At 39.6% G+C, this 26,136-nt stretch overlaps 2 protein-coding genes across 2 annotated transcripts in view; both read right to left on the reverse strand.

The window, feature by feature from the left end:
* The window catches only part of iqgap2 (IQ motif containing GTPase activating protein 2), a 30,425-nt gene extending 25,710 nt beyond the window's left edge, over positions 1-4,715 (reverse strand). Inside the window, exons 1-2 of the mRNA XM_026320749.1 lie at positions 4,670-4,715; positions 1,621-1,720 (exon numbers count right to left, since the gene is read on the reverse strand). Of these exons, the coding sequence (XP_026176534.1) occupies positions 1,621-1,720; positions 4,670-4,715 (146 nt within the window). The remainder of the gene's footprint in view (positions 1-1,620; positions 1,721-4,669) is intronic.
* A 4,173-nt stretch (positions 4,716-8,888) lies between these two features.
* sv2ca (synaptic vesicle glycoprotein 2Ca) lies at positions 8,889-26,067 on the reverse strand. Its single transcript, XM_026321802.1, has 12 exons — positions 25,470-26,067; positions 17,602-17,782; positions 16,548-16,699; positions 12,149-12,282; positions 11,630-11,719; positions 11,071-11,181; positions 10,849-10,937; positions 10,268-10,432; positions 9,950-10,083; positions 9,592-9,798; positions 9,256-9,415; positions 8,889-9,073 (listed from the first exon to the last, which is right to left on the reverse strand). Exons 1-12 carry the CDS (start codon positions 26,065-26,067, stop codon positions 8,890-8,892), a joined length of 2,205 nt encoding a protein of 734 aa, XP_026177587.1. The 3' UTR covers position 8,889.
* Between the last annotated feature and the right edge of the window lie 69 nt (positions 26,068-26,136).

The raw sequence follows: 26,136 nt of genomic DNA on the forward strand, positions 1-26,136 counted from the left end.
GTAGGTGGCATCTTCGAGTTAAACCAAGAACCATCTTGCAACGTACACGTATTATTGGGCCAATAATATTTGCCAAGGATTACATATTTCAGATGCAATTTTAAGGCAACATTTCCCTGCATGTGCAAAAACTCATGCTGGCTTAAACAGTTTCTTCAAAGATCATAACCTAGGTGCAATCAAAGAGGTGTTTCTTCACTGTTGCCTTGTTTCAGTGCCTGCTGACTCCTGACCCCAGAGAGAAGAGCCTAATCCCATGCTCTCTGAAGCTGACAGCTTCATTAGAGGGCTGTCTTAACCCTAATCTAAACTGACACCTTTCCCAGAATAGAGGTTTCACTGCACAACCAATAGGAGCGAGAGGGAAAACAGCAGCATGAAGATAAAACAAGAACCTCCAAAGTGAAAGTGAGTTTGTGTGTGTTAAAGTTAAACAGTGGTCATTTTGAGGTTGGCTGTGGACTACTACTAAAGCATCTGATTCCTAAACTGTCTCAGTGCAGATCAGTCTTCTATAACTCTTCTGCTGGCACACTCAAAACGAACTGTCTCATATTTTAGGCATGGCACAATTATGACAGATAACTGAATCCTTAGTCCAGCTTACCTATGCTAGACCCTGATTATCCTGTGACATAAGCAGATAATGTAGGCTATGCAAACAGTCCTTACTGAATCAAGGTGCAGGTTCAGCTGTCAAACAGTAATCTGTGAGGAAATGTGATGTAAATGAAGCTGCCCATATTCATGGAAACAGTGTCCCTAGTAGAAGCTTGACTGTTGAATCACCCATAGAGTTACAGGGTACTAAAGTGAATTTAAGCATAAATAGTTCACAGTGATATAATTCATCCTAGGAAGTCGTTTCTGTGTGACTGGGTGGGGTTGTCACAAAATCACTATGTTAAAACAGGCGTGATCACACTTCCTGCTCAGATGGATGCATCTCTGAAGAAGACAGGAAGTGGTTTTGTTTTAGCTTTGCTCAGGCACCTTATTAAAAAAAACAAGGTCTTCACCAGATTTTTTGTCTTCAGAATAACTTACTTTGGAAGAGAAAAGATCTGAACACGCCATCAATCTTCTACATGTCTAGTTTTGTATTTTACTGTTTCTGTGATCAGTGAGGATAAGGGCACAGTGGAAAGAGAGCCACTCTTTCCACTAGCTCAGCACCACCCCTGTCTGAATCCCACACCTTCTCATAAACACTCACAGCTCCATGGCAGCATTTTACGTGCATCCTGATTCTGCCTTCACTGTCATTACAGCTGCATGCTATAACAATTATTTAATCACACAGTGCTTATCTGTTTTATTTCCCTCACTTTCTCTCCGTCACTGAATCTCACAACCACTCCCTGATGTTTTAATATCTACATAAGTAAACAATCATATAATACAAATCTGTACTACATAATAAAATATTAAACTGCTTGTCCCCAAAAACATATATAGTTACTATAATTCCTACAAGCTCTGACAAAGCAAACAGCATAAATGTGTTTGTCTTAATCAGCAGGTGCCGTTAAGCTCCTCTTATCTTCAAGGTGTTCTACTTCAGCCTTTCCTTCCTGCTTTTGTTTAGGTGTCAGCTCTTCGCATCTCCTCCTTTCTTACCGTTTGGCCTCCTCCAGGTGACAGAGGTACTCGTAGGCGATGTTCTGTCGTCTCCTCTCATCCATCTCCTCCGCTGACAGCCTCTCATCATCCTGGATGGCTAAAAATAAAAACAAATGTATTGAAAAATCACATCACCGTCGTCATGTTTTTATAATTCAAATTATTACATGGTGTGTTGTGGCTTTTGTTGCTCTTGATTTTGATTACAGCCACAATTTGGGGTCTACTGACAAGACTATATGAGAAACAGTGAATAAACCTTAGTATTTCATTATAGCTCAAGCCTCTAATACATGTTAAGATCACTTATTCGCAATTACTAGACTTATGTTATTTTCACATAGTAAGCTTATACAACAGACTACATTAAAAAGAAAACACTGAATTCAGCACATTATCAACACTGATAGACTGTGTTTAAAAAGTGCTAAGGTATTTTAACTTAAAGTCATGTCACTGATCCTCAGTAGGAACTTTAAGGGAACAGCAGTGACACTGAGATGAATATTACAGGTGGTGTACAGCAGGCGAATGTATAACTTTAGGGGGAAGCTTCATTTCAATTTTGATGCTGTGGGTGCATCTTTAAATGTCAGGAGCTTGGTTAACACCTTCGCACCACACTGCATGTCATGTCTGTCTTCTGACAAGTGACTTCTGCTCAGAGTTAATGCTTACCTGCAGCTTACTGAGATCTCCCCCCACTAACACTTCTTACCCTGCTCTAATCCAATCAAATCTCTTTATTTCCGGCTGAGTGAAAGGTGACTCTCAAACCTGGGGGCTCGGTTTAAGACCAGAGCTTCCTCCCACTGGACCAAACACCCTACACTGGGTTTGACTGTACACTAACAGTTTTCACCCAGTCATACTTTATACACATGGGCATGAAAACACACACCACACCTGTTAATCAGTCTTCTGTTTGTGGGTTACACATATATTGCTACTGTAGTGATGCCAGGTTAAACCAGTTAAACCTGTTAATTAATATAAAACAGTGTTATCCCAATAACAGGACAAGGGAACAGTTCAGCCATTGAGACTGCTTCCTCAACAGTCACTTTAAACTACTCTCCTTAAATATTTACAATTTTCAAAATAATAAAAAGTGTAGATCTGTTAATGTGTGGTGCTGCAATCACTCTGTGCTGTAATGTGCTTTTCAGTGTTTTATATCTAACTGTATATTGTATTTATGCCTACAGTTCTGAGTTGAAAACAATTTTCCCATTTGGACATTATTTCCTATTAAAAACAAACATCTATGGGACTGGCCTGGATCTTTTAAACCTCCCAAGTGCTCTTGTTAAATTCTGCCTATTCATCGGCCACCTGCACAGACATCCGTTCACTAGTTCTCAATGGAGGATTTAACAACTCACGTGAGGCAAGACACAGGCCAGACACTCAAATACATGGAAGTCCAGGCAAGAAGTAGTTTGTGCTGCTGTTGACCTGTACTGCAATATTCAAAGGTGTTACTGTTATTTAGTTTAGTATCATTGGGAGATTACACAACTCAGCACCACAAAATCTTCCAAAATGAATAAACAACTGTCTAAAACTGTTTAAAAAAAAAAACTGATCACTTTCATGACCCAGGATTGTTTACAGCAGTCCTGCTACACTATATACATTTTCACAAACTATATAAATTTTAACCAGGTGCACCTCATAAACTGGTAACTGACTGCATATAGTGCACACCTATACACTCCTGCCTCTTGGGTGAAATGACCTAAACCCTCATGAGCAGAGTATCTGTCCATGCTCTGATAGATGAGTGGCCCAGCTATGCAGCCGCCATGGATGAAAATGTGTATGAACACACATTTCAGAGGCAGAGTACCCCCCAGTGCAGCCATTACACACTGCACCTACTAGCTGACTCACACACTTCCTGGAAGAGTCTGTCTGCACTCTCGCACTGAGCGTTATATTTAACCCAGGATGGGTTTGTTGCCTTTGTGTGTGTCAGGACCACCAGACCTGAGTTACGGCAGGCTCTATGATTATGACTCACGCTTTTGTTTCGGTGCGGGGGGGGGGGGGGACTTATGGGGAGCTACAAATCAAGGCTGACTTTATTTCTAGGCCAGTCCATTTCTCAGGAAAACCCATAAACTAACGTTAGTGCGACATTTGTTGAAATTAATTCCAGCAGCTTTGCTTTAACCCTCACAAGCTAAAGTGGGAAAACTTAGGGCAACGTGTGTTTCACAGACCGACAGCCCACAAATAAAAGACAGAAACGCCTCCTAACCCTACCTCACAGTAAACAAAACATCCATTGATGAACAAAGCATAAACCATGCTGGCCTGTGTGCAGAACGAGACAAAACTGGTCAATAAAATGCAATGGGGCATGTTGGAGAGAAAAGATTGCACTGATGGTAAAACTGATTGCTGTTATCTCTTAAAGTTGTACTTTGCCCACAGATGTGAGGAAGAGAGAAGATACCTGGAGTAAACTCAGACTTAGTGAAGCATTTTGCAGTTTCTCCTGTTACATTCTTGACATGCTCATGGAGCCAGTTATAGATTTCTTCACAGAAGTAAAAATCCCATGTTAATGATTAACCTATGAGAAAATGCCATGTGTGTAAGCAGACTGATATCTGTGCTGCCCCTATTAAATAAATAGATTTTTAAAAAAATCACTGTGGAGAAGACTACAGTTCAAAATGTGCAGAAGTCAAAATTTAGGAGAGTTTGCAGGCCTCCATCATCATCATCATCATCATCATCATCATCATACTATAACGCCTGGAGCCTAAGCTTTAACTCAACAACCTGGATGTGACTCTTCACCTAAACCTTGTTTCTCTGACAGTTTGTTTTCTCCTCTGACCACATTAAATCTTCATTTCCCCAGATTTCCAGGGGTCGCCACACCTCCTGAAGGTGCGCTGCTGTTCAGCGGAGCCGGGTGCACCTGGACCACCTGCTGCTCATCAGACACCTCGCACATTAGCGTGGCCCCTCGTGCACCAAAGCCCAGAGACGGCTTCAAATCTGTACGAAAAAAAAATGTTTTACTTACTTCCATAGCGAGGCTTTTGTAAAGCTGCGGTTTCTTCATGGTACATCCTGCCTCGTTTCCTCTGCCTGTGAACTCGTCTGAACTGGAAGTAACTTACAGGCGAAAGTCTCAGCCACCAGGCAACGTGCCGCACCTCTCACGGTTCAGAGATGTGGATAAAATAAGTGCACTGTCTCACTGGGGGGGGGGGGGGGGGGCAGAGATGCCGAAAACAGTCTCCAGAAGTTCCCTAAAAGCGTCAGATGTCACTCGTGCCAGACAACCTCCATCGTGTTTGCCACTTCTGCTTGACTCCTGATTAACGTGCTCCCAGTCCTCGTTATCTTGCCCCTTCCACCCTCTGAAATGAAATGATTGACAGGACAGGACACGCAGATTTAGCCCCTTTGCGCCCCCTGCTGTTCCACAGCTGGCTCATGCTGCATTCGCTGCCGCTGGGAAAGTACAGCTACACAGCTGCTCTAGAGCATCGCAGTCATGCACTTGCACTGTAGCAGCGCTGTAACTTTATTCTCCGGATTTGTTTGTTTATTGCAATTCCCTTAAATCTTAACTGTCTTTTTCTTTGTATTTTGTCTTAATACCTTGTTTAATGTAATATCATGAAGCTCTGGTATTTAAAAGGCACCATAAATGAATAGGCCTTATTTTTGTTTTTGAGGCCTCTCTAATTATATATTTACATACATACATTCATTTTTCTTTTTCAAAAATGAAGGCAAAAAGCATAGAAATACTTAAATTCGCCATGAACTACCAGTAACCCCACATCACCTTGTGATAAATTCTCATGTAAAATATGTTTTTAAGTCTAAACATTGTTTATATTATATATTTATACACAGCTGTGCAGGTAGACCTAACCTGGAAAGTTATTGTGTAAGTTCTTATAGAAATAATACTGTTAACAACAAAGTAAACATTGGGGTAACTTTTAACAACAAACTTAAATTTGCCCATTAGCTGCTTTAATAATTCTTAATTTCCTCCACTAGGTAGCAGCATAACATTGCGGTTAATACTGAATTAACCACAAGCAACATATGTTCCACAAGTAGTTTTGAGTTATACTGAGCAGCATTTCTAATACAGATAATGTTTAGACTAAACTACTGTTCTTACTGCTGTACAATACAATTTAACATATATTTAACATATACATTTCAACATGTAAATGCAAATAAGCCACTTGAACAAAGGGAAATGTTTGTAGCCTACATTGTGTGAGTGTTTTTGCAGATTGTCTTCTCAAGAATGTGTGTTTGTCAGAAAATGATGAAAAACTTGCCCTCAAACTTGAAAAACTTGCTTAATAAATAAAATAAAAGCACAACATAATCTGCTAGAGAACATAACTTTTATTATATATATATATATTTATATATATGTGTGTGTTCAAAAGCAGCACAATCTGCTTTTCCAGTTGCTAACAGTATTCACAGGGCATCATTTGGCAAATATTTCTTCACATATTTTTTACACTTTTGGACCTCTCAACACATAGCTCTGCTGACGTGCCCTTCACAGCAATATACACAACTTTATTCTCCACATACACTTGATTACCTCTATAAAATGGATGAACAGAACTTACATGAATGATACATTCACAGTTTCTTTGACAAAAATCTGTATGTTTCCATCTTTTTTGCCAGAGGAATTTACAGTAAGAACACAAAATTGAGCACAAGAAACTGAAATTACACCACATGCAAGTCTGCAAACACGCACACACACACAGACACACACCCACACACACACACACACACACACACACATTACCAGGAGAAGAGGGGTTTAAAGCCAGGGACGGAGAGAGATGTACAACAGAGATACAGTAAATGGTTTTATCACTCAGACAAAGCAGGAAACACATGAGTTAACCAAGACTAGAGACAATAAATCCAGAACTTCACCAATACCAGCTTTGATATGTACACAATATTTATACTCATGCACCCTTACACAGACCCACACTTATATACAATATATGTTTCATCTTTACAATTCTCTTTCTCTCTCTTATTCACACCGCACACACCTTCACACACACAAATACAGTACATATATGCAATCTCCCAAATATCTCAAATCTAACAGGTAATATAATTTCTCCCCAGTATAACATATCAGGTAGATCTGTCAGTATTTAAGGTTTTAACACAGAAAATTAGTACTCCTATTATTCTTGCTTCTGACAGCAGCACTGGGCCCATGTCATTGTTATTTTGTTTTTGTATTAGTGCATTTTATTTAGTATCTATGTGTGAATCTATGTGTTTCAAAATATTTAAATCATGGTCAAAAAATATCTGTTGTGCAATAGCAGCACATTTTTATTATGTATTTCTTAATGATCTTTCAAAATATGAGAATGAGTTACATTTATGGCGATGAGTGCAAATGTACATTACCACTTAGGAAGCCTGCGGGTTTCTTTTGCTTTCATTTTTGTTTTTTTGCTATTTTTTTTATTTGTTTTGATTTTAGTTTACTTGAGACAACTGCAGTGCAAAGGCAAAGTACCATAAATACAGAAAAAAAGGAGGAACACAGGCTTAAGTTATGTTTATTTTATATTATATTATATTTATTTGAAATCTATTTAAATTTTCTGAGGTGATTTAATACTTTCAAAATAATAACATGATCTTATCATAAGCTTTAGTATTTCTTAGTCTTATTTTTTGACCTTATCATTATCTTTATTTAGATTCATTGATGACAGAGGTCAAATTTACCATCCATTTTCAATTTCTTTCACAATTTCAAACATAATAGATTCTAGATATTTAACATACAAAGTCAAAATAACCCAAACAAAAACAGATATAAAACATTTTTATCATGGGTGGCGCAAATTAGCCCACACAAAGAGGTGGTGGTTATTTACATTATTCCTTGTAGTCATGCAAAGTAACTTATACCATTAGATGTTTTTTTTTTTGCTGTTTTATTTTTGTTTTTGTGTTTGTTTTGTTTTGTTTTCAGGAGAGTTGGAGGCTTGTCTCCCAAAAATATTTATAATAAAATATGGATGATAACAAAAGAGGTGAGGTTTAAACCAAAAATGAGTTCACCCTTTATCCAAATAAAACACTGCATTGGCCACGTATTTATTTCACATATATACACAAAAATGCCATGATTATTGCATCTATTTAGTCATATTCTGTTTCTGTCTGTTCCTTGGACACCACATATGATCAGACTGCTCCAGTTAAGGAGAGGCACATTTAAAAAAAGGCTATTCAATATTTTTAAAAGGAAGCAGCCTGACCTGTCATTGTTAACATCACTGCCACAAGCAAGATCCAACACAAAACTAAAACAGAAGGAAAGCTTATCAGAGAGTCTTTGTATATAATACCTCACACAGAAGGGAAACTTTTGGGTAAAACAAATTGTCATTCCAACTTCCACAGTAACACAGCAGAAAATAAGCATCCCCAGATTCAACATACCATACAATTACTGTTACAAGAAAATACAGTTTGTCAATATGGCCTGTTTGAGTCTTGGTTGGGTAGGTAATACAAAGAGCTTGGTGTCCTCTGTAAATTCCATTTTGAATAGGTTGAAAATATCTTATGAAATGTTATCTTGATCAAAATGCAATATTTTGTGTACAGTATAAATGTAGGAAAAGCTGCCAAATCTAAATTAAGACAAGTATTTGGACATTAATATACACCTTATATACCAGATTTGTGTATTTATGTTGACTCTGTCTACAACATGCCCTGTGAATGTGTGTCCTGTGGCGAGCCAGCTGTCACACAGCTGTGTCGTGTGTCCGCTCTGTCTGAGCATCTATCAGCTACGTTGTCATACAGCAGGTTGGCTGTGCTCATTACAGCTTGTTTTTCACTTTTCTCCCCATCTGGCTTGACTTAATAAGACTGTATCAATATTAAAAGCCTTGGGCTTTAACCATGCAGTGACTTCACACAAGGTTATGACTGCAGCTGGAAGGTGCAACCAGTCACTGAACCAAAAGTCTAGGTTCCAAAAAAAAAACCCCATGCAAACACCTCACACTGTCTTATGAAATGTCAAGACAAAATGACTGAGCTACAGCAAAGAATCTGAGTGAAAAAGTTATTACAAGTGTTAAGATATTTATGAACCAAGCAATTTGCAGTTCTTACCCAACCCTCAATGGGCTCCTTTTCAGATTTACCCAGGATTTATCCCAGCTGATGAATGCCACAGTGGTATTACATGAGTACATTTGCCCGCGTGTCAGGCAACCGAAGTCCGACCAGGCCTCCCCCAACGAGCACAGTAGAGGCCATGAGGATGGGGATGGCCTTGGTGATGCCAACAAGTGAACCAAAAGTCAGGTTCCCCAGGACTGCGGCCAGCTTACACAGAGCGTTGCAGAACCCAAAGCCTGTTCCTCTGGGGGACAGACAGGAACAGGTAGTTGAAAGGTCAAACAACAGTTGATTCAATCAGTGTACATGTATTCATTATGTAGACAAGAATACCTGCACAAATAGGTCTAAACAATTATCTATGCATCCTATATTTATCTATATCTTTCTATCTAGTATGAACTTCTCTTTCACAGCTCCCCTCACCTCCTGACTGTAGGGAATGACTCAGTAGTGACCACATCCAGGGAGTTCCAGGCAGAGATGCTCAGGCCGTTGTAAAGGCACAACATGAAAATCATCATGGACTCACTAGTGCCAAACCACAGGAAAAAACAGCTGATGCCTGAAAGGACCATAGAGCCACCTGATGGACATACAAACAGAGCAAGTTCAAGTGACCGAAGAAAAATTCACTTTTACATTTAATAATGGATGCCAAATCCATAGCATGAATCGTTTCAAAACCCTACGTTCAATGTGAAAACCAATTACTCATGAACACACACAAACATGAACCCTGTCCTTACCCTCCATTCTTACCTAACATGGACAGACGCCCAATTTTGTCCATCAGAAGGGCGGACACGATGTTGCCAGGCAGAACAGCCAGTGTGCCCAAAAAGTTGATGAAGTAAACCCAGTAGGCACTGTAGTCATCATCAAATGTCATCTGGCATCCGGTCTTGTTGTGGGTGAATGTGCAATTGACCACCTCTGTACCATCTATCAACTTGGACTCATCAATATCTGTCCAGAAAGATAAATCAATAAATCATAATGTGGCAACAATAAAACAGAGCTGGTCTCTGGTCAGTGCCACGATGTCTGAGTCAGAAATCCTCTAGCTGTGTATTTCTGTAGTGTAAGATTTGAGGAATCCTTAACCATAATGTCTCACCTGTGTTGTAGAAGAATGCATTAATGAAAGTACAGTTATGGAAGTAGGAGCCCACCGATGTCACATCCTCAAAGTGGCAGTTACGAAAGGTGGAGTCAATGAAGGTGACAGATTTCAGCTTCATATTGATGAATCTGCAGAAGTACATTTACATTCTGCTTTTAATATTGTAACAACATGTCACACTATAATAGTTATACATTAATATTAGTTTAACTGATATAGAGTGACTCTTGGTCTTAATCTATCAATTTCCATAGTGTATATATATATATATATATGCTGTTAATTATAAGACCCCATTACAACTTGTCATACTGGTCATTAATGAAAAGTCCATTTTTGTGTATCTGGTTCTCCAGGGTGAAGTTGAAAGTGAAGTCTTCGATGCGTTCATCGTTGTGGATCTTCACTTTAGAGGCATACTCATCTGCCTGAAGGTGTTTGATGACATCAGGGAACCAGACTGACAGTCCATAATACCTGCGACCAGAAGTGATACAGTGATGTCCAAATACAGAGGCAACATCGATCAGACAAATGATGTTGATTTTAGTCCGAGAGCTAACGAAACATGGATAGATACAATCTTAAACATACGATCAGTCATAGTCAAAATGCCAGAAACAGCAGACGACCAGGAAACACATGTGGTTTCTATTTGGTTTTAAAGACTACTTTCAGGGTGTTTTTCATCTTCGGCTGCTTTCCTTCTATCTCTGGTCACAATGAGACACCAGTATTGATCCACTGACTGTGATTGATTTTGAAACCATGCAACTTCTATACAGCAGAGAAATCAAGATGACAGAAATGCAATATGGCCACAGGCCCAACTGCCTAGTGCTGAATAAATTAAACTTTACTCTGCAACAAAACGGCAGCAGAAAGAAGCTCACCCGAATGACAGTGTGAACCACACTATGGCTAGGCGCATCATGTTTTCTCGCATTGGGTAGTTGAAGCACTTCATAAGATTCAAATAAATCTAAAGAGAGACAAGAGGCTTATAACACTTTCTGTGATCACAAGAGAAATTTGTTAAGACACTGGATTCATAATCAGAAACAAATAAAGCAGTTGTTTAAAAATACTTCTTCTGCAATTAGACAAATATTTACCCCGTGCACTTCAGCCTTTATCCTAAAAAAAACCTTTGAAACTGGGTTGCCAGATTCTGATTCCATTTCAACCAGTTCATCCAGCTGTTTGGGAATCTTGATCCTGTTTACCTGGAATATCAATAGGAAGCAACATTGCAATTATATTTATAGTATAGTGTAATCACTATACCCCAGATGATGTTAGTTTTACTCGTCTCTATGTGATCATCTTTAGTTTTCCAGAAAAGTGAAATCACATCTATACTTTGCATGACAACTGTGATTAAAATCAAATCTAAAAATCAAATCAAAAAGGGGAATATAAACACTGTGCACTACAGTTCATGATCACTTCAAGAAATGTGTCTTGACTAAGAGGCTTTCCCAAAGTGCAGCTTACACAGCAAATAAGCCTGAATGACACAAAACAGCTTTCCGAACCTTCATAATTCAGATGTGATCCTGCATAGTGAAAGTGTTAAAACCTGTCGCAGCGGTGGCAGAATATAAGCTTCTTTGCTTCCTTAAGCACCAGGAAACCCAACCAAGCCAGTGCACAGCAGAAACAAACACTCACGGTGAAGACTTTCTCTGGTTGCCCACGCGCTCTCATGTTGGTGTCGTGAATCTGCTTGAGGATCATCCAAGCTTCATCGTGCTTCCCCACCTGAAAGGAGGAAAAGTGAGGTAGAGAAAGAAGAGATAAATTCACAAGATCAGCATCACTTTTACGACTGTGTGCCCCGCATAAACATACACATCTAAGATAGGGAGAGATGATGAGAGTCACAGCAACTGTGACTCATTTCACTTCAAAGGGTAATTATCCCACAGCAGCAATCCTACTGTCACGGATCTCTACACTTGCATTTTGTGGATATATAAGGCCTCCTCCACGAGTTTCAGATGACTCACACCATTTTGATCTGATTAAACATCTGTTAAGGAAATGTCCAAGTGCTCTCAATTTCCCTGACATATTTTTCTAGATCTTGAATGTAAACTTTATTAAGAACAGACAGTGCACCGTGATAAAGCATTTTTTAGTGTCTTTGTGTGAAAGCTGTAAAAGATTTTTTTTTTAAAGTCTGTTTACCTCGAGGTAGAACCTGGGACTTTCAGGCATGAATGTAAGTGCCACCACGGCACACACACAGGGCAGGGCGCAGACAACCACAAACACCCTCCAACTGTGAAACTGGTACGCTGAACCCATACTGAAGCTCCAACCTGTGAACAGCGGCACACAACAGCGGTGACAATCATTTCAGATGCAGGTGGATGACAAAGCAAAATAGAAAGTGAATGCATTTAAATACAAAATGTGAATCAGCAAAATGTGTGTACTTTTCTAAATCTGTATAAATGTCGAGTGAGGTAAATAAACCAAAGCCAAAATAGTTTAGATTATTTGTAACAGACAAAAATCCATAAATATAATCTGACAGGTGTATCCAACAACAAAATTAAAGCAGCATTTTTGTAACTGACATTTTTGGCCACTTGGGGGCAATGGAAAAAGCTGTAGATTTAAATTAACTAAGTGTATAAATAGCTTAATTTAAGTGTATAAACTTATTTTTATGAGCTTGTAGCAAATAACTGCTAACAATAGCATTAATTAAATGTGGAATCAGATTACTGGCCATTCAATGAGTGTAAGGCCAATATTCACTCTCCTTTTAGCACTGCTTTTGTCTCCACTCATTTCTAAGGGAAGCATCTGTCTCTTAAGCTGCTAAATGCTCCAGTTTGTTCTCTAGCTAGTGACTAACTGTGCAGCTTGATGGTGAACAGGTATGACACTGAGTATTTAGAGCTTTTTCCTGAAGCAACTGAAAACAAGTTGCAGTCAATTTGCAGACCAGAAAACCAAACCAATTAACTGCAAGAGACTAAAAACTGTGATAAATATCTGTGGGTTTGTCGTTGTTGTATAAACATTGTTCACATTACACACAATTTGGTCCAAATATTCTTTTGTGTTGCTTTAATGAAAAACGGAAAACCACCGTTGCAAACACATGCAACAGTGGAGAACATTATGTTGGATGAGAAAATACTGGATATATGTCTAAGATTTTAATTTTGAATGGTTTCTTTTTGTACAGCTTATCTGTGTTTGGCACATTATGATATGCAGGATTTAAAAGACGAGTTGGTGTCTTTAGAGTTCTGGTAGTTGCCTCATGGTAATCTGGTGGCTCACAAATTAAAGTTCTGCTCGGGTTTTTGTTAAGCTCACAACCGCTGCTAACTGGCACTGGCGCCTTCTATGGGACTATGGGATAATGATAATGATCAACAAAGCTTGAAACAAAGCGGTGACTAAACAATATTAGATGTAGTGTTATATAGTAATGTATCCTTATCAGAGGGAGGGCTGGGCTACTTGATCTGAGAGGCTGATTCTACATAATATACTACATGTAAATCTCAGACTGCAAACATAAAAGGGGCTGAAAATAGAAGATGCCATTTAAATGAGTGCACTTCGCGGCCAGAGCAGAGTGATGTGTAAGCGCTGAGATGAATGGCTCTGCAGAGGCAGCTGAGAAAAGTGCACAGGGACGGGTTAATTGAATGTGTAGGAAAGGAATTGAGTGTTTTCTGCTAGGTTAAATCTTGTTGCACCTGATCTCAGCCCACAGGCACTCTCCCAGACTCATTAATCATTGTAAGATGCACACGCACCCATACGTGCAGACTTATCTTATACACTCTGGCAAAGGAGGAGATGGAGACAAACCCACACATGCACAAAAAAGAAAAATAGCACAGAAATTAATAACACATATCACCATATGCAGTTGACACTAACATCACAAATGTGATACTATAGTTTTCACACATGAACATATATGCTGAACATATATCATTTATTTTTCTTTTCTTCTGTAAAAAGGACACATTTGTTTTCTACAGCACACACTGTAGAAGAACGAGCAGAAGAAAAAAAGGATTAAAATTTATCTTTTGTTGCCGAGTCACACAAACACTGTTTCTGGTTCTTTCACTGTCATAGACCAATGTACAATATTTCAAGCAAAATTTGTTGCTATTAATATCAGAATTGCTATTAATTCTCTATAAAGATGTTTCCCTGTAGTCCTAAAAAGGTTGGCAAAGGGACATAAACTGTAACTATATTTAAAGTAGTTTCAGGACTACCCATAATACAATCACATTTGTGATACATGTTGGTCTGTAATGTTGCTCTCATTTACTGTAATTCTTTTTTTTTTTTTTAGAATTTTTCTGAGGAAGCACGAAAAGAGGTTGCTATGTCAGTCGTGACCTCCCACGTCTCTCTACAGATCGTGCCTCATGGAGATATTGCTCCAAAGGGAAAAGCATCATTATCCATCAATGCACGTAGGAGAGGAGTCAGGGGGTGGAGAGGGGGTTCACACTAATGCTTATGCCAGAAAAAGGCTGCTTGGAATTAATCTCACAGCACATTACATTAAAATCCGGCTTTGATAGTAATGCATATCAACTAACTACTAAAAACAACTATTTTCAAAGGAGGGTGGCAGTCTGTCACATTCTATAAATGCATGTCAGAAGAGACTAGAGAGATGAAAATGTCTCAGTAGAAGGGAAAACCCAGCTGAATGAAAACAAAGCAGCAAAACCAAAAAGAAATTAAAGACAGAAAAGAATTTTATTGCTAACAGCACATTTGATGTACAGAATAGTATAGTATAGAGGGTGCAAGATAAACATATCTGCTGATTAACAATTTTATATATAAGTCAATATACATAAGCAATGAGAGTGTGATTGGGCGTCACTCAGTGTAATGATTTTCATAGCTGACATCCCAACCTGGTATATTCCTGTTTTCTCTGAGCCCCTTTATTTATGTCTTTTATTGTCTTTGTTTGAAAGTGTGTGTGTGTGTTTGAAAGTGTGTGTGTATGCTTAAAGTGACTCAGGAAGGAACAAAGAGAAAAAGAGACAGAGTGACAGAGAGAGAAAGGGAAAGAGTTGTTCAGCAGTGATTGCCTTTTCTGCAGAAATGTAACATTGCTTCCTGCCCCTCAGGGTTAGTGTTTCACCCAGGCCATTGGAAATCTCATTACAGGGATTACGTATATAATTGAGTAAGTCTATGGATGACTGAGTCAGCGGTGCTACACTATTCCCAGGCCGATATACTGCCAACAGATAGATAGATAGATAGATAGATAGATAGATAGATAGATAGATAGATAGATAGATAGATAGATAGATAGATAGATAGATAGATAGATAGATAGATAGATAGATAGATAGATAGATAGATAGATAGATAGATAGATAAGTAAATAGGTCCAGCTGTGAATGTGGCAGGGGTCTTTTGGGAGGTTATAATGATGTATTAAACCCCAGTGTTGAGGCTCTTGTGTACCCCTGCCTTTTACCTGAAGAGAGCTGAATGGATGGACGTTGAGGCACTTGTATCATAATAGATACCTTTATGTTTTACTTTGAAACATAAAGGTATTCTAGCCCTATAGTGCAATGCAGTACTTTAGGTAGAACACTGAAACCACCAGTGAACACTGCCTCTCAGAGAATAAGAAGCAGAGTAAATGAGCGGACCTCCAGCACTGTGTGTATTTCTTCAAATGTGTATGCTGCCCCTCAAATAACACGTAGTGTAAGTGCTTCATCTGAAACTCCATAACTAGTGATGCTGTGTGCTCCTGTCTGTCTGTGTGTGTGTGTTTGTGTGTGTTAACTCAAATGACCTCTACTGTGTCAGATATTATTGCCTTCAATCTCCCTTGAAGAAGACCTGTATATGGCTGCAGCCCAGTAAAACATCATCCATGCCACTTACAGCAACACATACACACAATGTCTCTCTCTCTCTCTCTCTTTCACTGACGTCACAGGTTGGCTAAAGCATAGTCTGCTCATAAATCACCTCTAGCCGTAGCTTTGCCCTATTAGAGCAAGGAGAAAAACCTAATTATGCTTGATCAAGAAGAACACTGTGCGCAGACAGACTGGAGAGAGAGGAGAGGTAATAAAAGGAAGGACAGAGTTAGAGAGAGAGAGAGAGTACAAAACAGGATGAGAGGCAGTAAAACGAAGAGACAGCAGTTTAAAAAGTGCAAAGAATGAAGGAAGAGGACAAGGAAGAAGGGAGGAGGAAATGCTCATTGCCTTTGTTTTGCTTTTTTGTGTGATGAGTGCAGCAGGGGCCACCCTCACATTTTCAGTGTGTCTGCTCTATGCAATCCATGCGTACATTAATCTCTTTACCACTGCCTCTCCCAGCCTGCATCCACTCAAAGCTATTAAGTGATTGATTCTCACGGCAGGCGAAACTGGCAACTTAACCCACAGCCTCAGGGCAGCCTTTACAATTTTGCAACCCACAGTCAGGAGATTAGTAAAAAGTCACATTGCCCAAGTGTCCAAACTTAATTCTGTTAAGGTTTTCACAAGACATCATTTTTTTTATTGTCATTACAATATTTTCTTCCTTGTAAACTCACCATAGTGCGGTATGATGGCCCAGGCCATAGCAGATGCATATATCTCTCCAATCATCCAGAACATACACAACCAGCTGAGGTGTTCTCCTCTTTTCTCCCTGGACAACACCTCTGCAAAGAAGGAGAAAACGATGGGCACAGCACCTCCTATCCTGCAAGAACCAGAGAATTGGAGTGAGTGGGAGTAAAACAGGTAGAGCCAAAAACAGGGAAGAAGCTGAAGCTTAGAAATCTTTAAATTTGACATTTTTCACATATACTGTACAGTACAGTTGGTGTAGAAGAAATCAGACATGGTAATAAGTTGTAATTAATTACATTTTAAAAGACTAACTTTATTCAACTTTATGCAAAGCAAAAGATACAAAAGACACCAAGTAAGCAAAAAATAAGCACAGCTAAGCATATTTTCCAACCAGACAATATACAAAAAATTCCTTAGTGGCAGTTCCTCATGATTCCGTGATATGGGTGACACTGACAGTTTGGACTGCCTTTTTAATTAGTCTGAAGGTCTCTGGGGAGGGCAATGCACTTGCCATTACTGAATTAGCTTTTAAAGGAAAAGGCACGCTGCCAAAGATAAAGGACATAATAAATCACCATCGACACCAAGTCTCTAAATCATAGACACTGTTTCTAGTATAGTTTTCATTTTTATTTACTCTGAAACAGTTCAGTGCATAAAGTATATAGAAACATTCTTCATGAAGTCAAATCTACCTGGCAGCAGATGTATAGTAAACATATGGCACTAGAGTCAGAAGCTACAAACTTTCTGGGGCAGAGTGAAAAAAATAGGCTTATAATAATAATTAAAGGAAACTGCTTTCAGGTTTTTTTCAACTTCAACAATTCAGTAGAAGTTAACAAAGGGAGGAATATTTAGGACAGAGAGACATGCTTACAGAAATACTCCCCAAATAGATTTGATCACAAAGAGATGAATTCTTTACTCTCACATTATAGTTGTGATAGTGTTTCACAAATCTTTTACACTGATGGCCTGTTATCGTCATCTGCCCCAGAATGGCCTCCATTATATTAGACTTACCCGAAACCCGCCACAAGACGGCAAAGGAGGAAGAAGCCGTATCCCTGGACGAAAGATGACAGGAAGGCGAAGAAGCCGTTTGTGGACATGCAAATAAGGAGGCATTGTCTGCGGCCCACTTTGTCAGACATTCCTCCCCAGAAGAACGCGCCAACCATCATCCCTAAGTAAACAACACTGCCTGGAAAGAGAAGATGAGAGGTGCTTGATTTGTGCTTTCTTTAATTAATATACTCTTTATTCCTGTATAAGTATAAGTTTGAATGAGTTTTGAGACATCAACATTTTGGTGGTTTATACAAATGCTTTTGGTGAGTTTTTTTGTCCGTAAATGAGCAAACGAGTGAGTGTCCACATTTAATTTCTTTACAAAATTAAACCTCCTCCTTCTAATCAGTATTTAAACCTGCAATAAATCGGTTTTGGCCACAAAATTAACAATACTTTAAGTGCAATATTCACTTTGCTTTTAGCACAGTTTTCAGTCTCCAACAGCTGAAGAAAACTAACTCTGATAGAGGTGAGAGGTAAGAGTGGACCAAATGACTTATAGGCTGCTACAAAACTCTGAAGAGATGAGAGGAGCTGCAGAGCCTGGTTATAATTATATGTGGGTTTGTTACTACAGGCAACTCCTGTCACATAAAAGGGGTCACGTGTTTCATGGTTGAAATAAAAATATTGACTGTAATCATTTTAATATAAGATAGTTTCAGACATCCACACCAGAGAGATTCCCAGAAAACTAGCCACTATTTTTAACAAAGCATCCTGCTTTGCTCACACCACCTAAGAAGAGTAGAAGAGTACAATACACTTTGAAGTAAATGTGAACTTGTGTGACATTTTGAAAATGTATCAGACTATGAAGTTAAAGCCACCCAAAACTGCTTCTCAGCCAAGAAGCATTTCCCTCCGCTGGCAAGTGGTGAAGTGTCAAATTAAAATATGAAGCAACATTAAGCCAATGCCTCCATTATTGCTGAATGTTCATCAGTGAATTGGAAGTTATGTTAAATGACTGACTCCATATGGAATGCTAACGTTATAGATGACTGCGCTGTTTTAAAAAGGGAAAACAAGATAAAAGAGCTGCTGTGAAAGTACTGATATCAAAATGTTTTATAGCTTTAGCTAAACACACTGACACACACAATCTCCAAATTACATATTACAGCTATGCTTTTTCATTGTATTATGAAAAGAGCAAATATCTAATGTACAATATTGTAGCACAAGCTAATGAAAACAAACTTGAAATCCACCTGGAAAACCGCCAGGCTGCGTTAAACTCTGAAGTTGATGAGTAAATACAGTGTGTAAAGGACTGAAAACAGGTTCTGATCAATGAAGAGACAAATGTGAACAGTAATGTGAGGTGACTTTACAAAAGCGCCCACTGCTCTCTTTTAATCTCTCTCATCCCAAATGGGATCAATGCAGCAACAAAACAACATTGATCTCTCTCACTGATCATGATTCTGCTCTGGAGCCTATTATTACTGCTCTAGTGTTGTATGTGTGGTTAGGAGGCCATGGTGTCTACTGCTGCAAAGAACAACTCAAAATGAATTTTTCCCCATTTTGAAATGTCTCAAAACCTCAAAGTTCAGAGCTTTCTGTTGCTGGCTAAAACAGTGAATTGTTTTCCTACAGGTAATATTTTATTTTGTCTTCACATACAGACATAACAAAAATCTGGTTTAGAAAGGATGATTGTATTTATAGTTACAAACTAAAAGAGGACAAGAGAAAGTTGCAGCTATATGGAGTTAGATGGCTCAGCCTTAGGGACACTGCTCATCCCATTACAACAATCTTAATAGCAAGATGCATTTCCTTTCTGTAATGTCTCCAGTCAGGTCTCTTCTTCTATGCAGATATCTGTTTGGCTTCTGGGTTCAAAACCCAGCTATCTGTCACATTTGGCAGCCATCTAGATACTTGCCTGAAGGTACCATAAAGTCAATTCTAAATTTAATGTTAAATTTAAGTCTTCAGTCCACGCACAGTTCACATTTGCTTCATTAAGGAGCAGCTAGAAATACGGCACACAGGCAAACGCCCACTGGCCTCTCATTTAAACGCCATGCATCCAAACATCCAGAGGCCTTTTCATTTTGTTTCAGCTCTCAACTATCCATACATGCAATAAACTGTTTTATTGGTTTTGGTTATTCAGAGATCCGGCACAAAACAGACAAAGTAAGAACCTCTGATTCCTGCTACGTAATGCCATTAAAAAAAAAACAAACAATAAAACTGTTGAGTAATGGGTCTCATCTCTCGCAGGATAGTTAATTACATAATGAATTTATTGATTTTCTGTCCAACTGCTACATAGTATTTCAGACCATGATGTCAACTGTGCCTGCAGCAGCAAAGAGGATGATAGCGTACTGCTGCTGTTTCACTCCTGTATGTGGCATTGTGTGGTTAGCAGTGTCCAAGGACAATTTATCCACCATTAGTGTAATATAATTCAAAAATAGCACCAACACACCTTACCACAATGCAGTCTGTCTCATCACCAGAAGGTAGTTTGTGCACCATTAACCTGCCATGTCAGAAAATCATGCCACATTTTTCAATGCAATTTTATGCCCCTTTGCCCCATAAAGGATTTCTTTATAATTTCTAACATGTGATGACAGACTGGTACAATCATATTTGCTGTAACTTTAGGACTCTAACCAAGTAGTTACCACAAAAAATGAATTTTTCAGCACATGTATTGTCTAATTTTTCTTATTTATATATGGTCAGAATACACAAATGATTCATTATAAAGTAATGCAGAAAAAATTGATTTCCTCAAAATTTGTTACTGTATTACAGTGGGCATTTTTGGACAGGATGAATTACATGTGGGTGAATGGCTTGATCTTGGGAGCACTTATATTTTACATTTTTTGAAGACATATATGAACATTTTAACACTCATCTATGCACTGACATGTTTAATTTATAAAAGGACATAATTTCTTTGTTCTTTACTAAGGTTATGGCAGTGTTTTCCTTAAATTTTGTTCAGTTCAAATCAACATTATGGTCTGTATGTGATGATCCCTATTCTTCATAGTAATCCCCTTCACTACTAAAGAACAACATGTTGTTTATCCATCCATCCATAAGCTACCATGTATCCTGGAACATCTAGGGTTACACTGGGTGGGTAGGGGGTACACCCTGGACAAATCACCAGTCAATTGCAGGGAGGACACATACAGACAAACACTCACAATAACACCTAGGGTCAGTTTAAGGTCAATTAACCACCTACATGTCTTTGGACTCTGGGAGGAAACTAGAGTACCCGAAGAAAATCTACACAGACATAGGGGAGAACATGCAAACTCCACACACAAAGACCCTGGGTTTGAACAGGATTCGAACCTAGAACCTTCCGGCTGTGAGGTGACAATGGCAACCCCCACCATGCCAGCCTGACATATTGTACATCACCAAAGAAAAGTTTCAATATTTCATTAAACTAATGCTGAGGCTACAGCCAATCTATCAATAGGAAACACATAGTTAATAATAAGGCTGGACCATAAGCTTCGTCTAGCGCAGTTTAATTAATGAAACTCCTTCCTCTGGTGCTGCTTTGAAATCATGAAATATTAAAATGTAAAGTCTTGCTTTCATCTAGAGGAGAAAAGTACGATTTCTGAAGCAGTTATTAGCGATGTTAGACGTAAAACTCCTTGAATGGATGGCAGCTGGTGCAAATGTCTCACCGTAAGAGAGTGATATACAGCTGAATTTGACTTCATGACCCATGCAGACTCTGAGCACCATCAGAAAATGACAGTGTGTCAGGAGCCTCTCAGGCAGAAGCAAAAGGTTTTGTCCCATGACACTTTGTTCAAACGTCAAAACACATCTCCAGGAATATTAAATATTCAGCAAAATCACCCGTGTGCTCTAAAGGTGAGAAATTTCAAGGAGGTGCTTTTTTAGGCTAAGGTATGGAACAAAACACTCCTACAATTGTACACCCTACAAGGCCAAAGAGTAAATCGAATTCATAGTTTATTAGGCGTACAGTTATCTTCTTTTGTTGAGGCTAAACTAACCACTGGGAAATTCAATGGAGAGGAGATTAAAAAATCAAAATTTATACAGGACCAAGCGCCAACGCAAAACAAATGAAATATGTGACCAGCGAAAGAAAGAAAGAAAAAAAAAAAGCAATGAAGAGGGTTGACAGGAGAGAGAAAAGGGCATTGAGGTAGGAGAGTTCAGTAATTGCAGGATAGGGTAAGAGAAAAAGAGTCAAGGGGGGTGGGAGGGGAAGGCCCTGGTGTGGTGTTTTCTGTCCTGTCACATACAGAGGAGCCTCTTGAGAGCTGTGGGCGCGCTGGGCTTCATCACGACCTCTTCTCTGATTTCATGCTTTACGTGCCTTAGTTTCCTCTTTGCTCCACTGTCATCAGCTCCTTTACACCGAACAGCATGTAATCACATTTGTACTACATCATGTCAGTTTGATGGGATTCATGCCTCCGTTTTCTGCCTCTTCTGCAGAAAAAGAGATGGAAGCTTTTTGTCATATTTAAGTCATAGCAGTGGGGGTAGGATTTCAATGAAATCTTTATGAAAGTAACCTATTGTAGGGCTTAGAGTCCCGGGTTTAAAATGACTCACTCAGCATCCCTAATGATCCAACCTGCAGCCTTATGTTGCTGTAATGACTGTTGATAATTCCCATGAAATATATAGTGAACGTCTGATAAAATCGAGCAGCTAGACGTGGTTTGTGCTGGTGGCAGCAGGTTTGGTCCATATGTGCACATAGACACACACATTCAGTCCTGACACACTCGCCGCTTCTTCTCCCACACACACACACACACACACACACACACACACACACACACACACATTTTCTCCCACACAATGTGGAGCTACTCAAGTAGTGAAATCTCTGCAGTGACGCTGCGATCTTACTGCAGTTTAGCCATGCTCAACTGCCCCTGGACCGCGCAGCCCCACACAGCCTGCCAGCTGGCTCACACAGACAGGGACAAACAGGGGGAAGTGGTAGAAAACAGAAAAAGAATGAGAGGTAAAATGCAGATATAGAGCTTGAGAGGAGACAGAGAGTTAAGCTGGGACACAGAGAAGTGCAAGAAAGAAAAAGGTAAAAGGTACAAAAAATCCGGAGACAAGGAAGTAAGGATGAAAAGAAGTAGAGCAGAAACAAGAAGGTAACATACAGTGATGGTAGAGAAGGGGAGGTGGCTGATAAATGAAAACAAAGAGGAGAGAGTTCAGAGAATCAGAAATGAGGAGAGTATCAGCATGGAAAAGACAGCCTGGGAGAACAAATAAGTAATGATAGGGTGATGCGTTCCCATTGTCTGTTGTGTCTGTGATGATAGTTAAACCTCTCCCTCACATTGTTGGTGTACTGAATACTACCAATCTTCCACCTCTCTACTCCCATCCACCCACACCTCTCTGCCCATTACTCGTTTCTAACTTGGCAATCTCTCTACTTCAAAGCTGTCCCTCCTCCTCTCCTCTCCCTTGTTCATCACACATATTGCATCTCACAGTGGTTGTTTTTCCTCCCCCTCCCTTCCCACCTCATGCAATCTCATCTAAAGTATTTACATTATTTCACCCCCTTTTGGCTCAAACTGTCCGGCCTGCATTCTCATGTCGACAGGTTCTTGTAAAACTGGGATACACATATTGCAGGGCCATATGTAATTCAGAAATCCAATCAGCTTTTCAGTCATGCATCCTATCGGGGTATTTGCATTTATCATGTGGCATTATCTCATTACATTCAGCTAAATCCACACAGCTCTCTTTGCCTGTTACGTGGTTAATGGAGCTGCACAATTATGGGAGTCCGGTTCAGATGGAACTACAACACCAAATGGTTGTTTGTATAAACTATGCACCTGAAATGTTTTTCAGTGTGTGAAGTGACATTTTCAGCACCATAAATAATAATAATTAGCTTTTACACCGTGGTCCATGTTTGTGAACGTTTTGTGGGAGTTGGGGGCGGGGGCTTTTTCACAATATTCTTCCTATAGAATTGCTAGTTTCACTTTACTGCTACTACGTCCACTTCTTTTTAAGTGGACTTCAAGTTTGCACTCACACAAGAAACTTTGTCCCTGTAAAAAATTTATTAGAATTACATGGAAAACCAGAGAACATGTTTACATTTATTATACTGACCTGGTTTGGCAGCTCAGTAAATTATATTTCTTTGACTTTTAGCTTTCACAAATGAATACACACATTGCACCATATGAAGTTTGCTCTTTTCTGCCTGGCGGTCTCCTGTCATAGCCACGCAGTACAAATCACTAGTACAGCAGCAACAAGGCCATGACCCCTCACTGGTGGATGATTAAAAATACAATTGAGCTGCAAGTAGACCTGCTAAACCTGCAGCCAATCCCAGCCCTTTCTGAAAGTTATTATCTTTATCACCACCACCAGACAACCATGAAGAGGATATTTCATTTTTAAGGCTGTCACTGCAAAACAACAACTTTGTTGTCCTGCTTGGTTAAATAAAGATGATATGAAACACACAAAAATTTAAACCACTATAAGTCAATTCGTCCACATCTTTAACTAGCTGTTGCTTATTTCTGCATTTCGTGGCAGTAAAATATTGGTATGGCACCTGTAAAACATTAACTCACTCTGTTTTGTTGCCTGTAATTAAGTGGAATTATTCTGAAAAACTCCAAATGGATACCAACAAGATCATAGTAATCATGTAGGCTATGCTCAGACATGGATGCACACCCGCATGCACACACAAACACACACACTAATCATGTTCACCTCAATGGGGAGGAGCCTCAAGGCAATCAGTGGGAGAAAGGAAAGGAGAATGGTGGAGGATGGGAAAAGAAAAGAGAGGCACAAAGAGGGGTGAGAGTGAGGGAACGGGGTGAGGGATTGCAGTCACGAACAAGGAGAAGCAGAGCATAGAGCATGAATGCCTGCAGGATTTTCCTTGGCTAGAAAAGAAGAAAAGAGTTTACATGGATACTTACAAAGATACTGATAAATGAAGTTGAACCGTACACATGAGAATTTAACACTGACAACCCATTACAGACAAACTGATTTGTATTATCTGCAATGGTTAACTTAAAAATGATGTATACAGTATTTACTGTAAACATGATCAAATGTATGATGAATGAAGCACACATTTTAATGCTGACAGGGTTTGCAGATTTCTTATTTTGCACGTTTAGCCACTGTAATACAAAATTTCCAAACTATTTGTCACAACCTCCACCCTCTTAGAGGTCCTTGTGTATCAATTTCAGATGTTGTGGTGCAGTTGATGTATTGTCATGACAGTTAGTATCAAAGGGCTGTGTGCCTGATTTAATGTCCTTGCCGCTGTTGCACTGACACAGTGAGTCAGCCCCTGTACACAGTTCTGCAGTGATGGATTATACACCTGCAGCCACTGGGACTGTTGGGACCCGTCTTCAGCACACAGCGCACACAGGGAATATAGCTACCTTCTTAATCCTGACACTGAGACCGGTGGACCAAAACACCTGAATCATGTAAAGTGCAAACACACAAAACTAATCTTATGTCACCTTGTACGACAAATAATATTACACAGAAATTATTGTGACATGTGCTTGTGGCCAAGGTGCTTATATGATTTCAATATGTAACATATTCATGCTGCGGATAATAAAATGGTTTGATTTTAGATGCTGTTGTGTCTGAATTATTAAATCTAATTAAATTCTTGTGAATTTAATTTAGTGCTATTTAAAAAACAGTATGAGAATTTAAACTATAGACCCAAGTAGAAGCACACACACACACACTCAGACGGTGGTCCTTACCTAGCCATCCCGAGCTTGAGTTGGGCACACACATGTCTGTCTCTGCGCTGGGCAGCACAAAGCCCACCACAAACACCTCCACCCCATCTGACATTAGGGCCAGACCAAGCACCAGGAACAGCTGCCACTGGAACCTCCCGTGACCACACTCCTGGATGATTAGCTCGTATTGTTGGGCCAGCTCCTCCTCATCAGCCTGTCTCTCCTGCTCCAGCTCCTTACGGTCCCTTATGGCATCAGACATTGGCTGACCCAGTGCCACCTGCCCATCCTTATGCTTGCTGTCTCCTGCCGAGGGGATCCCCTGGTACTCGCCCTCATAGATCTCATCCTCATCATCATGGCCCTCTGTGGCATCGCTGGAGCCCTCCTCATTGTCATGGTAACCCTCTCCATCTGCCCTTGGGGGGTTCCGGTAGAAATCCTCATCTTCATCCTCCTCATCCTGGAATCGGCTGTAGTTGCGGTGAGATGAGTACTCATCTGTGGCACGATCCACCACCTTGTTAACTTTCTTTGCTGCATGCCTCTTGGCCTCCTTAACCATGTCTTTAGCCTCCTTCACCAGGGAAGTCCTATTATTGTAGGTCTCCTCCATTCTGGTCCCACTTGTTGGTCTTCACAAGGGATCAGAGGACACTTAGAAGCAGAAGAAAGAAGAAAGAGG

This window comes from Mastacembelus armatus, chromosome 9, assembly GCF_900324485.2.
Source record: "Mastacembelus armatus chromosome 9, fMasArm1.2, whole genome shotgun sequence".
Lineage (NCBI taxonomy): Eukaryota > Metazoa > Chordata > Actinopteri > Synbranchiformes > Mastacembelidae > Mastacembelus > Mastacembelus armatus.